The 16,456-nt window shown below is 35.8% G+C and overlaps 1 protein-coding gene across 3 annotated transcripts in view; it reads left to right on the top strand.

Annotated features, from left to right (window-relative positions):
• The window catches only part of PRIM2 (DNA primase subunit 2), an 89,174-nt gene that overhangs the window by 5,609 nt on the left and 67,109 nt on the right, over positions 1 to 16,456 (top strand). For all 3 annotated transcript variants that reach the window (XR_004496492.1, XR_004496493.1, XM_015622953.3), the window contains exons 4-5: positions 1,147 to 1,267; positions 16,169 to 16,264. Coding sequence is in view for 1 of the 3 variants with exons in the window: in XM_015622953.3 (XP_015478439.1) it covers positions 1,147 to 1,267; positions 16,169 to 16,264 (217 nt within the window). In the remaining 2 variants the exon portion in view is untranslated. The remainder of the gene's footprint in view (positions 1 to 1,146; positions 1,268 to 16,168; positions 16,265 to 16,456) is intronic.

Genomic DNA, 16,456 nt, shown 5'->3' with positions numbered 1-16,456 from the left:
GGCCAGAGAAGAACTGCAACAGATCAGTCATTAAAGCATTAACTTCTATTTTAGGTTTCACTGATTATTATTACATCCCAAGCACTGGCACTGTCCACAGGATTATATTTTACAAAGCACCTTAACAGCCTTTCTGTTTGGCTGTTTTATGTAATAATTACTTTTCTTCAAGCCATATTTCAAGCAGAGGTTTTGTCCACAAAACCACAAACAGCTCTGTTGTGATTCACGTGTTCCCTATGGGAAAAGATGCTTAAGTATTGTAAAGAGAACGTGTAAGAGTGCAGTATTTCTGTGCTCCATGAATTCCACTGGTAGTGGTGCCCAGGGTAGTTCTCAAAGGACAGTTCAGGAGAGTGCCCTGTGGTAGTGAGATACAGCATTATTTGCATTCTGTGCTTGCACATAAAGGGTTTGCACATAAAGACTGGCACTCTGGTACCTACTTGCTGTGGCTTTGAGTAACATGCTGATGCCTGAGAATCTGAGCACTAGGATGTGAAGAGTTCCATGAGTACTTGGATTGGCATCAGTGTTCTTTTATTTTGTCTTCTGACTCCTGTCCTTGTGTTCCTGTTTGTTCTACTTGTTCAGATGCAGTTGCTAAGCCCCTTTTTCTCTTTTGTCAAGAGTTAAATGTTCTGTTTGTGTTCCTCACCCAACTTCATTGCCATATATTTTCCTTTTGCCTGTTTCCAGGCTATTTGTTGCCTAGAATAGAGTGCACTATTGTCATGTTTTCTGAGATGCATGCATATTTCTTCAGCTGAAGATACACCAAAAGTGACAATTAAAAGAAGTAGCCTTCAAAATATATTTGACTCATCACATTATTTGTGATGTTAATTGTACAAAGAAGAAATATTGTGCCATGTTGTAGAAAAAAACTGTCCTTTAAATACCAAGGGAGAATGTTACCTACAACTGAGTATTTTTATCCAAAACAAGTAAAAAGTATTGTCTCTCCACAAGTCTTTTCTGATTGAGTGTGCATTGCTGAAGGTCTCCTGCCTTCACTTCCAAGCTTCTCTGTGGGTCACATGCCCCAGTCAGCATTACTGTTGTGTTGACTAGGTTTGCAGTCTAGTTCTCAAGCAAAGAAATAATGTATATTCAGAAATTTTTTTGTATATATTTTTTTTACAGCGAGGATCTCAGGCGTTGGTTTCTTCAACAAGAAATGGATCTCTTTCGATATCGCTTCAATCAACTAACTGAAAGTTTAATGCAGAAATTCCTGGAACATGTTAACTTATCATTTGAAGCTGTAAGTGTGTTACTCTCTGTATTTATATCTGTTGTTTTTTAAAATGCTAATTAAGATAGTTTTAGCAATTGTGTTTAAAAAAACAGAGAGTGCAGTTATGGTTTACAAAAGCCTAATCACAAAGAACTTCTAAACTTGGGGAATAGTGTGCGTGAGGATAAATTGATGTAATTTTGTGCTACAGTAAGAGAAGCTCGGTCTGCTTCAGTCTACAAACACAGCTGAAAAAATGTGTAATTACACAGGTAAGTTAACAAGGTTTGCTAAAGCTAAGAAGTATTTTTGAACCAAATTTTTGAGTGGATTTGATCATAGGTTATAAAATGGTTTGGGTTGGAAGGGACCTTAAATATCATCTATTTCTGACTCCCTGCTGTGGAAAGGAACATTTTCTGGCAGACCAGCTTGTTCAGAGTCCCATCCAACCTTGCCTTGAACACTTCCAGCAAGGGGACATCCATGACTCCTCTGGGCAACCAATTCTAGGACATCACTGCCCTCACAGTAAAGAATTTTTTTCTTGTTTAAATTTACTTCTAGTCTAAACCTACTCTCCTTCAGTTTGAAGCCATTCCCCCTTTTCCTGTCACCACATGGCTGTTGTGAAAAGTCCCTCTCCATCTTGTGGGTTCCCTTCAAGTGCTGGAGGCTGCAATTAGGTCATCCCAAAGCCTTTCTCTACTGGTTGGTAGTTCACAGGGTTTTCTCTAAGCTTTTTTAAAGATGGGTACAATGTTTGCCTTTTTCCATTCACCTGGGACTTCTGACTGCCATGACTTTTCAAATATCATGGGGGAGTGGCTTGGCAACTACATCATCCAAGTCTCTCAGGACTCTGGGATGCATCTTACAGGGTCCCTAGTTAGTGTTATTCAGATAAGAGCATAGTTTGTGTTCTTCAGATAGTTTGTGTTCTTCTTATCTGGCCATCTGGGCCAAATAACACTAATGTTAAAATTACCTTGGTTTCATGGTGAATTGTTTGATAATTCGCCCTAAATGTTTCAGTAATAAGAAAAGCAGTGTCTGTGTTTGATTCTTACATGAATCGTATGTGCAGTCTGTTCTCATCACATTGACTTCAGTTGAAAAATAATGGTGGTCAGAATATGTTTTTATTCATAAACTTTGCCCTAGAATCTTTGCAATCTACTAATTAATTTTAAGATGTGGTTTCTTGCTACAGAAACCTCAGAAAACTACAGTGACCTGGGGACTTTGTACATTGTTCCATTTGTGAGCACTGACATCTGGAAAACTATGGGCAAAGGAAAAATAAGTGCATTCAATGTCTGCTTATGATAGCTGTTGAGGATGTAGTTAAAATTTAATAATCCAAGTATGAAAATCCTGTATGGATTGCACAAAAGTGTAGCTTTCTGTGTTCCTGTCTCCATGGGGACACAAGGTTACATGTTTGTGCTTGCTAAAAACCATTTTGACTCTTCTTGTTTGTGCATATTATATGAGTTACTGGAGCTATAGGTGTATAACCAAGACCCTGATTTAGCTTAAATAACAAAAAGTTAGAGGCTGGTGTCAAATACTGTAGCTACAAGTTGTGGTTAAGGATTTGTTTATAATTTTAAGAGAAATTATGTCCCATGAAATAAGTTTCATTGTAACTTAGACTTGCACTTACATGTAAATTATCCTATTTTCTTTTAATAGACAATCTGGTTTTTGCCCATTAAGTACATGCTATGGAAAATGCAGAATATAAGTTGTCCAAAATTCTGTAAATGCTCTTATTCCACAGTTGTTTTCTCATTATAACTTAAATTCAAAACCTTTTCTATTTTGACTTAAATTCATTCTATTTCTTTTGATGAAAAACCTTGAAAATGCAATACCTGTTGAGACAAACAACTGTTGGTGTTTTAGGGATATTACAAAAGAGTAACTGCTGTTATAAACTGTTTTGTTTAATCTGTCTGAGTGGATTAAAGCAAAATGTCTATTGCAGTGTCTACATTAATGAGTCTAACAGTATTTCTCACTGCTGCTATGAACTGTTGGGAAGCTCCAGCTTTGCCTGTAGCTCTTACTGTAAATTTGAGTGAATAAAAATTAACATTCAATCATCACTCCATTGAGAAAGCCTTTCTCTTAAAATACCTCTTACTAGAATAACTTAAATATTCTAAGATATGTGGCTGATGTACATTATATGTTGCTGGACTGAAATACCTGGTATCATTGCAGGTTGGTAAAATAGGATTTGTGCAGTGTTACTCTCAACACAGACTTTCCTGTGTCTTTGACAGACTATTAGAAATGCCATTCTCTGGTTCAACAGACCTTTCAGTGAAAGGGGTGTTTGTGGAGCTGTATTTTTGTTGCTTATTCCCCAGCTTCATATTCTCCTGTCACAGTTTCAGCATTCAGACTTGTAAGAATAAATTAATGTTTGCAGGTTGTTGGAAATAGCTAGGAGTATGGCTTGGTTTGGTGCTGCTGAATGTGCCTTCAATATGTCAAAATGATTAAGAACCTTACCTCTGTTGAGGCAAAAAAAAGCATCACTTCATTGAAAATATCCTTCCCTGCTATTGCTTTCACCCCCTGCTTCCAGTTCTCCTGGGAATTTAGGCAAAACTAATCCTTCCTTGCACTACCATGTATAAAACATTTGAATATTACTAATGAATTCCATATGTATTTGTCAAAGGTCTAAATGCTATGGAGCTATGTAGAGGCCACTACAAAAGTAAGGCCACTCTAAAAGCAGTATTCTTTCAGTGTTCTATTTGTAAAAGGAAATGCTTCCTTTGAAAAGGAAATCAGGGTGAACAATTCTCCTCATGTTTCCTTGTTAGAAGTTACAATGTTTTCATGCCTTACTGTGCATGAAACAAGATGGAAATCAAACTTTGTGCTCTACCTGTTAGAAAAAGAGATTGTCTTCAGAAAAAGGAAGTAAGTTCTGATGTTCCGTTTTCTATATGGGTAAATGGATAGAAATTCTATTACAAAGCTTTTGATTGCTTATGATGCACTAAGAAACTCCTAGTTAAATTTCTTTAACAAGAGGAGAGGTCCCTTGCATTTTCTGCATACTGATTCTGCTTTTAGAATCTGAGAAAGGCCAGGGTTGTTAAAGCTTGACCGTGGCATAGTCTGGCATAGCAATGTTAGCAATTCTAAGAACCACTGTAAAATGTGATGCTCAGTATTTATTGAAAGAGCTGGTCAACTCTTTTGTGGGGAGGAGGAATAAATGGATTGTCTTCTACAGTTTTTTCACAGTTGTCTTCATTTACAGCACCAACAAAGTGAACCTAAATTTGGGAATTCAATAACTCTCACCTCTTACCTTTTCTTGCTTGCATGCATGAGAAAGTGATACTTACATATATATTTTGCAGGGGTTTTGCAGACAAAATTCTGAGATTTTGTGAATTGTGGATTGAGGATTATTGCTTAATAGAATCAATAAATCTTCAATCCCACTAATGGATAATATTTAAGAAGTTATAAAGATCTTTCCGTATTTAAGATATTTGAATACTTAATAAAAAGATCATATTTAGCAAATTCTGAAAAGACTGAAGATAACTAGAGGAAAAAATACCAGGTTTCCAAAGGTTTTTTATATGATGGTCAGCTGTAGGGAGTTGGATATGATAGTTCTCTTCTCATGGTTCAAGAAATTTGTAATCAAAGAACAAGAGCTTTCTGTAGTTAAAAATAGAAATGGAATTTAAGGAAAACTATGTTTTAATTTTTTTAATAGGATTTCTTATGTCTAGTGACTGACATTTGTATTGCTGATAGAGCAAAATATGCGGCACAGTGTTTATTGCAGTTAGTAAATGCCTGCTCTGGGGAGTTTTGCCTGATAATACAGATGCCTTTCACTTGAAAAAGGAAGACTGTAAACTTAACAATATTCAAGCTAAACATGAGGACTTCAGTATGATGAATATGTCTGAACATGCACAGGATTATTGAAATTCAAAATTTTTACAATGTTTGTGTAAATAAGCTGTAATTATTTTTGTACTAGGTGTTGGTAAAGCAGTATAAAGATGACATAGCATGTCCTCATCTGCTTGGAAGCCTTCCCAAATATTTTTGAACAAGCAAAATTTAGTCATGCATTTTTTTTCACCAAAATGCCAAGCACTTATGCAAATGTTTCATATTTCTAAAGATCAAGCAAAAGCAATCATCAGTGCTTGTCCTGATTGTCAACTTGTGCAGCTCCTGCATCTACAAGAACTGTCAATCCACAAAGATTGCAGTCTGTAATTACAGCAAACAAATATCACCAAATATCCATCTTCTAAGAAATTAAAAAACATTCATGTATTCGTAAACACCTTTTCAAGTGTAGTTTTTGAATCCTTACATACAAGAGAAATATCCAAACATGCTTGTCAATGTTTTTGCAAACATTTGCTTCATTAAAAATACGTCAGAAAATAAAAAACAATAGTCCTGCTTACACAGCTCAAAAGTTAGCCACATTTTTAATAAATTAGTGTTTGCCATACATTTACCATTCCTTATTCACCCACAAGTCAAGCAATAATAAAAAAAAACACATCACACTTAAAAATCTCTCTTAAGTAAAGAATTTTGTCTGCTTGGAATTCCCATATCTACATTTAATACAAATCATGGGAATTTGAGGGTTACATAAGTTCTTCCTTGGAAAGTTTTTACAAAGCTGGCACTGGATTAAGTTAGTCCCTCTTTAGTATTCTGTAAGAAGCTTCTGGGACTTGGATTTCTTGGGGAAAGATCCTTTTTGAACTACTAACATGCAGATTGCATGTTAATCACTTGTAGGAGTAGCTTTGGCTAGTCTCTTCTCTGACAAGTGTGGAAGATGCCTGGGCAGGTGCTGCCCAGCCTAGTGGAACATTGCTTTGGTGCTCAAAATTTTACAGTACTCTGAAATCTTATTGTTTATACCTACCAATTTATGCTCAGCATGAGCAAGAGGTACAGTGCATGATATTGAATAAAATGTGGAGAAAGGATGAGGGTAAAAGGAATGCAAGAATACATCTGTGCTTTAAGAGTATTTTCCCCTGATACCTTTATTGGTTTTCTGTCACAATAAAAGGGGAATAATGGAATGGTTCTGAAGGTCTTTCAGAATGTTTTTAGTCTGTTCTATACTTTAAATATTTTAAAAAATGAAAGATTAAGCTATTTAAGGGACAGTACTACCATCATCCAGATAAATATGGAAGCTTTTTATGTATGGCAGGTAATTTTCAGCACTCAAGGCATATTAAATAATCTATGTGCAAAGTCAGTCACGTAGGGAGCATCAGAAATCCTTAAGCAGCACTCAAGAGGAGTAAATACTGACATTTAAGGTGACAGAGCCCATCAAAGAGAATATGGAAACACAGGTGTGCAGTTGAGATTTACATCAATTTGGGAGATTAAAGTATTAAAATCTTGCTGTAAATGAGTAATTACATCAATGATGCCTGACAGTTTCTGGCAGTAAAGGCACTAACAGATTTAAAGATATTTAAAGGGAAATTTGTGAATATTTAGTAGTCATTGTAGGAAATATTTTAATCTCAAAGTACGTTTTTCAGGATATGAAGGAATTATATAAAATAAATGATTTTACAGGTAAGTGATATTTAGGCTTCAACTACAAAGCTGTTCTTGACATGGTTAGAAACACCTCCTTTGAAGCCCTCAATCTGGGTTTCAGCCTTTTGTCTCCTCTGCCTTGCATAATTTTTTAAGTCTCCAAGTCCTGCCACTTGTTCTTAGGCATCAAATGGAAGATTAGTCCTTTTAGCAGCTGCAGCTGTAGGGCTGTGATACATCTTGTGCTGATTTGGAACATTTAATGAACTTCTGAGTCCATTTCACTTGGTTCTTGTGAAAACTTGCCACAAAACCTGTTCACCTTAACCAGTCACACTTTCTCTCCCTGAGGATGGTCTTAGGGTGTCTTCTGTTCAGGTGGACAAATTGTTCTGTGGTTACTTTCTAATTGCTGTGTGGGGTTACTTTGTTCTATTTTTTCTTTTTTTTTTTTTTTTTCTTTTTTTCCTTCAACACTCTAAGCAGCATTTTGAAGATGACAGTAGTTCCATTTGCCTTGCCTGTGAAAATGTTGCAGCTTTGCTTGCAAAATTCTCTGCATCTGTGTATTCAAGTCTCACAGTGGTGGTTATCGTTCTGCTGCTTTACTTTCCTTTTAGCTTTTTTAAAAATAACGTCAAACCAAACATATTTCTTCTTATTCTATCCACAAGTTGAGAAAGGTAGGGCTTTTTTTTTCCTGTTTGTTTGTTTTTTTCCATCTCTTTGTATTTGCCTTCTATCCATCATTATACTTTCTTTCTTTAAGCCTTGCTTTGTGTGTTGTTTTGTCATTTCTGTGAGTGTCCTTTGCCGTTTTTACAGCCTTCAATTTTAGATCAGATTTTCTTCTCTATCCCGTTCTCTAGAGCTCTTGCAGTGCCCCCAGCCTCATGGCATTTTAGTATGTGATCTGTTCCTGTTTTAATATACAGGTTAGGAACTGAAGTATTAAATTTTACTTGGATTGTGGAATGTGGTTTAAGACATCCTTCTGTTTTGAGTTCAGTTCTTCCACAGGTGGCTTTTCCAGTGGGTTTTGAACCCAGGTTATAGAAGATTCAGTGGAACTGTTTGGTCATTTGCATGTGAAAGTGTCTTTTGGTGACTTCAAGGGTGTTTGACACAATATGACACCTGCTTTTCTTATGCCCCTGAGGTCTGTGCACTGTGATAATGGCCGTGAAATCAGCTTAACACAGTTGGGTTTTTTTACACAGGTGGATTGCTGCTTGTCTCATGGTTTTTTCCTAAGTACTGTTGGATGCTTTGATTTTTTTGCTGTACCTGTCCAGGAATTTAACTTGCATACTGGAATATGGAGTGAAGTAGAATGCAAAATTGAATTATGAATTTATTTTTTGGTGCTATTCTGGTCGTCATTTTGACTGCTCCGGTTTCTTTATCTTCAGACTCTTGGTACCTCTTTGTTGCTTCCAGAAGAAATGAAGATTAATAGTCATTACCATGTCTTCATCTGTGGTGTAAGGATGTTATATAGTTGGATTTATATTTCCTGCAATGCTTCTGTTCACAATTATCTTTCTGCATTGTGCAGAAGAAATAAACTTCTAAGTGTAGTGTATTTCATCTTGAATGCATGTTTTGCTATTTTCACTCCACAGAGCAGAAAAAAAATCATGTTTAGATTAAACTTTCTTACCTCTGGACAGCCTCTTGAAATTTAAAACATATTATGACCTTTTAAATAACTTTTACGTTAGATACCTTATTTTTTGGGTAACAGCCAGTTATTTCAGAATCAGATGTCCTGATTTTTAGATGCTACTATAAAGCACATTATTTTAATAAATGCTTTGGATCATAGTAACGGGGAAGGAATGGCAGATGGGAATAGTCAGTTGGGGGAGCTCAAGGTCTTTAGTGCATCTGCAGACATTTGAAGGAAGGAATAAGAACTGCAAAATAAAATGGAAAGAGCAAAATGCATTAGAGATGGATTTTTTTTTCCACAGTAGCTCTTTGATGATGCAGTTGAAGTGCATTTTAGTTGCTTTAAGCAGTAGAAATTAAACTTCTTTAATTTCCATTTTTATGATCAGAGTAGTCCTATGAGAGACTTTCTGATATCACTGTTATGCTTTCTTCAAAAACATTTATCTTGGCAGCTGGGCAGTTGTATAAATATTTGTAGTTCAGCTTCTTGAAAAAACACTTAATGACTGCCTTTATTTGGTACAGAAGATCCTAAAGTCAGATGTGGATTAATGGGAATGGGGACTAGTTTGTGTCCCTGTTAAGGACATACATTTGAAAGAATATTCAATGTCATGTCTAGCCACTAAAGGGCTCTGACTATAATTATTCATTTTGGAACAGGTGTTAATCCAGAATGTCCTTCTGATAAGGTTTATGGCTTTTCATTTCAGGGCCATCAAATTATATTTCTTCCTTTCCCAAACAGGATAGGGATAAGTAGAAACTGTCTGGAATCTGTATTACTGTGTGGAAAGTTATGCCAAACTAAGATAATAACTATGCAAGTAGGCTATGGTTTGCATTTGCTAAGGAAATGGTTCTGAATTATATCTTGCTTTTCCACTAAAATATTGTATTTGCCCCTTTGCTTGAAAACCAGTGATGCTTATCTTACAGTTGACAGCAAAGGTCGTAAGTGATGCATGCCTAAGTGGGAAATGTACCTTATTGCCAAATATATAAGTATTCTGTCATTTAACTCCATGCTTAGAGTCATAACAGAAACAGAATTGTGTGTGGAAAGGTTTGGGAATAGGGTGTTTTTTTTAAGTGCTAGAGTTTGTTAAATAAGACAGTGAAACATGTACTATTAATACTTGAAAAAACGTAGTGAGTTATTCTCATCTAAAGGTAATTGGGTTGATTGCCAAGCAGCCTGGATATTCTAGTGAGCTAACATTCTGAGGGGTGGGTAGATGGGATAAGGTTTGATTAAAATATTTAAGCTTAAAATGAGTAAATGAGTGGTAATATTCTCTGACAGACTTCTAAAATAAAGCTTTATTTTAATTTTTTTTTTTTTTTTTTTTTTTTTTTGGGTGCACTGGCAGGATGTATGGGGTGCCTCTTTATTTACTCTTCTCTAACAGATCCCTGAGCTGTAAGCATTACTTTGTTATTAATTATGGAGAAAACTGGTGCATTTTGCTGCAGTAATTCTAGTTGCATATATTTATTTGCGCATATGGTATTGGTGATAGTCTATGAAATTGTAGAATTGAGTAATAGATGTGATTAAAAAATATATAGCTACTGGGGATTTCCTTTTTCACCTTCATAAGCATAATGAACAACAGTTTGTAAATGATGCAAAATGCTAATTAAAAGTTTTAATTTGGCAATCATCTCAGTTTGATTAGAAGCAGATGCTGATTATCTGCGGAAATCTAAATGGACCCTTAGAAAGTCTTTCTTATTGCTTAAAATTGACTTGTGGAAGTAAAGTCAAACTACAGCACCAAATGTACAGTTACTTATACCCCTTTAGAGCACTGGGGCACTATGATTCTTACTAAATGCTTTTGTGTACTTCATCATTTGAGTTAATTAGGAGCTTTACAGTCCACAGTAAGTCTGAGTCCTAGGTACTATATGTGCTCTTTCTGGATGAAGTACATTCTCTTTACTGCTTTGAGAAAGTTATTTGCTTTGAAACAAAAGTTGTGGGAAAGGCTGCAGTAAAGATACGATGAATAAAAACATTCTTCTTCTTAATCTAGCTGAAAGCACCTAGACAACAATTGGAATACAGTCTGAATCCTGAGGCAGATGTTCTGCTGTAACTCTGGATTTCTAAAATAAAATTGAAATGGCAGCTGTGCCAAAAATGTAGTGGAAAATAGGATCTTGTACACCAGGATCATCAGCTTAAGGTAGAAGGAGTGGAAAGGGGACCCACGCTGCTTGTGTGATAATGTACTCTAGCACTTAGTCATTGACCAGGTCATACCTGACTGCCATTCATCTAAAGACTTGGAAAAGGTGAAAAAACAGCAAATCCTCACCTCATCCTTATAGATTTTCAGTTCTTAGCAGTTGGTAATTTTGGATTTTGGAAGAAACTTAGTATGGACAAGCAGAAAGGTGTCATCAAATGACACCTTTTTTTATATAAGTATTTTAGACAGTCTTATGGGGAATGAGAAAAGAGAAAATTGGGAAATCAATAGTGTATTTTTAATAATTATACCCATATCTTGTACAAGAAGAAATTTTTTTTTAATAACCAAGTTAAGTTCTTTTATAGTGGTTGAGGTTAATAATGTTTGAAAAATGAATTTATTTTTTACATAGCAGTGAATGCAGTAGCTTTGGAGTTGTTTATATTGTTCCTTAATACAGCAGCATAAAAGCTGGTAGGATGGTTTCTGCAGGATGTAATTACTCTCCAAGTAGAATTTACTAGCTGCTGTTTTTGGCATAAACTTCAGAAAATGATCTGCCAACTTTGAAACACTCTTCCAGGCTAATCCTGTGATTGAATCTAGAGAAACATTTGTTAACAAGTTTCTTTAAAATTGCATCTGATGTTATTATCCTGATTTGTAAATGAAAGAATCTTGTTGATGCATTTATCAGAAGGGTCTTCTGATAGCTCTTTAGTCATGTGTGACTAACATGATTGTGTTAGTGTTTCTAGGTAATCCTGTAGTAATTGTTTTGTTCAGCTTTTCTTTAAATTGATATAGGGAAATGTTTGTGAGGGATGTGGGAGTCTGAACCTGTATCACTGAGTTTCTCTGTGATTATGGCAAGCTGCAGTACGTCGGAAGATAAAATTTCCTTCTTAATTAATTGTGCTTGGCCAAAATGAAATTGATAATCATCAGGTTTTTGAATGACAGATTTATGAGCCTTTGGAATGTTTTCTTTAAGGCTCAATCCTTTTAATTGGTAGGAGAGTTGGGAATGGTGTCCTTTGTTAATCAAGCCAGTATTCATTAACTGGCTGATTACACTTTAAATTTATATTCTCAAATTTAATGGTATCTAGGTTAATACTTTGGTATTCTAGTACTAGCTTAGTTTGTAGTGTGATGAGTGGCAATGGAGAAGATTGATTAGGAAATGGTTATTTTTTCTGCTTTATGCCTAGAGTCACAATTAGCAAAGTATCGGTTGACACCACCTGTTTTTGGGAAGGATGTTGTGCTATTAGAGTACTAGCTGGTCTGCAACTAAAAGCAAATTTTAGAAAGTTAACTTTCTAAGGACATCAGTGCACATAAATACCTGAAGATGAATTTTGGAAAAGGAAAGGACTTGTGTGTGGAGTTCTGGTTCCTTACTGGGAGACTTAGAGACAGTAAAACTAAGTAGTTGCACATATATAGCACTATAATATGTGCATGCATCTTTGTCTCTTCATTAAAACAGAGTGGGGATATGAAATTTATTTTGAAGTTTTTGGACTACCTCACTGACTGTGTTTGTTTAACCAAGCCCTGCATATTAAATTATTCATATTTTAATCTAAATTTATGTGTCTTTGTGTTTCCAGGACAGTTCTGTGATTAAAAGTCAATGAATAAACTGCAGGTAGAAAGCAAGAAAATTAGAAATAATGCAGCTTCTCCTGAGTACTTGCTTCTTTCACTTCCTCTCTTTTTGAGTCTATTATTTCTAAGTCTCAGGAATTTACAATGAGTTGTTGAATTGTTTCAAGCTATGCTACCTGACCTATGTCAGGAGAGATCCTTTTCCTGGTGTTCTTTGCTTGTGCAAAGCAGTCTGACATAGTGATAAGTGGATTATTAAACTGGCTGCAAATGAACGAGGCAAAACGAGTGAATTGTTTTCTTTGAGGAGAGTTTAATCAGTTCTGTGTGGTGGAAGGTCAGATGGTCATCAGGTGAGACCCTCAGAAGAATTCTATACTTACTTATTTATTTTTTAATATTTTGAGCAACACATTGTTTTATCTGGTGAAGATCACCAAGTTTGGTCAGAAGTTAAGCAGCCTGTTTATCTATCCAATCTCAGAATCCTAAAAGCTGTATTTAATTGTATCTCATTTTTTAATGATTACTGGAATGTGTTTTTGCAGGTGCTATTTTAGGATGAAATTATTAAATATACAAACTGTAGTACTCTTATTTAAATAATTAAAAACACCCAAAACAACAGTAAAAAATAAACTTTTCTAGCTTCTGTGAACCAAGAAAAATTGTGATACATGTTTCACGGTGCTCTGGATGCAGTGATACAGGCATGGCCTCACTGAAAGCTTGAGTCTGACTTTGGTCTATGAGTAGTGCATTTCTTTGCATTGCAGCTTCAGTTGATTTGATGAGAAAATGGTGAAATCATTAGTGCCAATGGAAGGTTATTAAAAAATAAAATTGGCTTTCCATTTGCCAATGGAAGCCAATTTTATTTTTTAATGCATTCTGGAGTAATTTTCCAGCTTTAGTTAGGGGTTAGGATTATCCTTGTTTCCTCTTTCTCTCTATTAGCTGAAAACATGGAGGTCATGTGAATTTGGTAAAAAGGCAAGGAGCAAGGTGTTTGTGGGGCTGCTGAATGTTTGCTTAACCTATAAGATACTTGAGGCTGTAAGAAGGAAATTATTTAACAGCTTTATGTATATTATTTATGTATACAATAAATAGTGCTTTGCAATAATGTCTGTGTTTGCTTAAAAAATACGATTTCTGATAAAACTGGATTTTTGGTCATACTGTCCACAGTCTTACCTAAATCTTTAGTCATGGTCCATTAACCTGTTTTTTTGAGGGTTCACCAGGATCACTTTTACCCCAACAATGTTAAATTTTTTCTAATGACATGCAGGAAAACCTAAGATGACTGTCATTACATCTGTACAAAATTGAGATGGTCAAATTACTAATAAAGGAGGAAGTAGACAACTTGTGAAGTTTGGAATAAATTCCCCTTGAAATAAAGTGTAATACTTAAAAAAAGGGTTTTGTTGATGAAATTGAACTAATTTGTTTTGGAAGAACAAATAAGGAATCCTTGCCTTTCCCTCTTCTTGTTCTCCTCCCAGTATTGCTGGCCTGTCTGTTAAACAGTTTCTGGACTTCTTTAATAGCTCCCCAGGAAAAAGCTCCACTCTGTCCTTGGCTTGGCTTGATGGAGTTATTTTTAGTAAGATATCCTAGAAGAAATAATGGAATTGTAACCATCATTGCTATACAACGTATTGTGCTGTTTCTATATGGTCAGTGAGGGTTTGGAATGCCCTAGTGCACAGATTCTCCAAAGGAAATTCTACTAAGAATGCATAAAATGATTACATTTAAAAATTGAAGTCACTGTTTTGGAATTAAAATGAAAACTTACGTCTCTGGTAGGTGAAAGGCAAGCTTGCAGGCTGTTGCAGTGACTTAGATTTATACTTACTTAGACAAGAAATAGATCCTCTGGAAGGAATAATGGAGTGTTGTTACCACTGTGTGAAATTTGCATATGGTTTCAGTGTGTCATGTTTGAAAAGCAGGAATTTTTCAAAGTCTAACAAGAATGAGATTGTTAATGAGAGTATTTTCTTGTTTCATTTATAGAAACACATTTAATTGTTTTGATACAGGTACTTTGTTAAAGAAGAATGCTTTCTTTTACAGGCTGCTGAGCTTTACATTTTTACATGCAGAAATACAATACTGTTGTGTATTTCCTCCCTCTTCAAAGCTACATTCTTCTGCCTAGCTGGCATCTTTATTATTATTTTTTAAAGCTGATTTTCCTGAGAGAGTACTACAGATTACATCAAGATGCAGACAGGGTAACCATAAACATTCTCAACATTGCTGCCTTGGCTGTTTCATATTCATACATCAAATCCCTGTTTTTCTCTAAGCTACTCCTTCAAGTTTGAAGTTAAATGGTTTATGACTTCCAGGAGAAGTGTGTTTTTTGGGTTTTTTTTAGTTTTCTTGGGTTTTTCAATTGAGAAGGAAAAAAGTCTTGTTTAAATGCCCATTTAACTGCATATCAGTGTTGGTCAACAGATTAGATATTCTGCTCCATTCAGAGAAGAAAACTAGAAAACTGCTTAAGCTCATCCCTTTCCTATGGAGAGGAAAGACATTGGGTGACTTCATTTTGCATTTGGAGTCTGTATATTTATTGAATGTGATGGCCTGGGTTTGGTTCCTGACTATTCCCTTAGATCTACCTTGACTGCAACCTTGTATCAGCTCACTTGTAGGTATTGGAGCACACATCCAGTTTGTGGAGAGCAGTGTCATGTGTTGTGCTTTGGTGACACTTCTGTCCCTTTGTATTTTGAGAAAGTATTCTGCCTTCCTTAACATTTTAATTCCTTTCTGTCAGAGACTACTCCCATTATACTTCATCAAAAGCATGTTATGCAAATGTGTGCAGATTTGGGTGCCACAATATAAGAAAGACATAAAGTTATTAGAGAGTGTCCAAAGGAGGGCAATAAAGACGGTGAAGGGCCTTGAGGGGAAGCTGTATGGGGAGCAGCTGAGGGCACTTGGTCTGTTCAGCCTGGAGGAGACTGAGGGGAGACCTCACTGCAGTTACAGCTTCTTGTGAGGGGAGGAGGAGGGGCAGGCACTGATCTCTTCTCTGTGGTGACAGTGACAGGGCCTGAGGGAATGGCCTGAAGTTGTGCCAGGGGAGGTGTAGGTTGGATATCAGGAGAAGGTTCTTCACCCAGAGGGTGGCTGGGCACTGGAACAGGCTCCCCAGGGAAGTGGTCACAGCACCAAGCCTGACAGAGTTCAGGAAATGCTTGGACAATGCTCTTGGACACGTGGGGTGACTCTTGGGGTGTCCTGTGCAGGGCCAGGAAGTGGACGATCCTGATGGGTTCCTTCCAACTCAGCATATTCTATGATTCTATGAATTCTATGGATCCTGAATATAAGATTAGATATAATTTTGTTAAATATTTTGTTAAATATGTATTTAAAAATAAGCTGAAACTGTTCTTTTTGTTAAAATCTGATGAGGTCAAGTTCTTGCCAGCTGTAATTTATTCATCTTGCTTTGTTTTAATGCATATCTAGAGACAAGCAAAGATTGTCACAAGTTTTATTTTAGAGATGTTGGCTTCTAAAAACTATGTTTTGCAGTTCTTGCTAATGCTTAAAATTATTGTAATTTAAAATCTGCCCTTTTGCTTCAGAGGGAGGATTGCTTAACACCATTGACCACTTGTGTTTTGCTGGTTTTTGCTTAATTAATTGGTAGTGATCGCTTGCAGTATATATAGCTCCTTTTCTCTTTTCAGCTGAACTGATAATATTACAAGTTAAGTAATATTTTAGGTCATGCTAATAAAATAAAAAAGCCTTATCTTAATGTATTTCTATTTTTAAAACAAATTCTTAATTTTAGATTGGTGAAGACCTGAAAAATGAATTGGCTTATGAGTTGAGTGTGTCAACCCCTGGCTTCAGTCTGCCTAAAGTAAAAGAACAAATGTTCTATAAGGTAAGTAAAAACTGCTGAGTCCCACAGATCTTTGTTTATTCTCTGTCAGTTAAATGCAAAGTTACTAATTTTACCTAAGAGTCACAGTAAATCCAAGTATGTAAAAGACTAATGAGAGTTCCTCTACTTCATGTGAGTATAGGGGTGGAGGGAGAGACTGGGAAAAAAAAGGAAGCTTTGAACTACTAAGAA

The sequence above is a fragment of the Parus major genome, chromosome 3 (genome assembly GCF_001522545.3).
Source record: "Parus major isolate Abel chromosome 3, Parus_major1.1, whole genome shotgun sequence".
In the NCBI taxonomy this organism is placed as follows: Eukaryota; Metazoa; Chordata; class Aves; order Passeriformes; family Paridae; genus Parus; species Parus major.
This window is presented reverse-complemented; position numbering and strand designations above follow the sequence as displayed.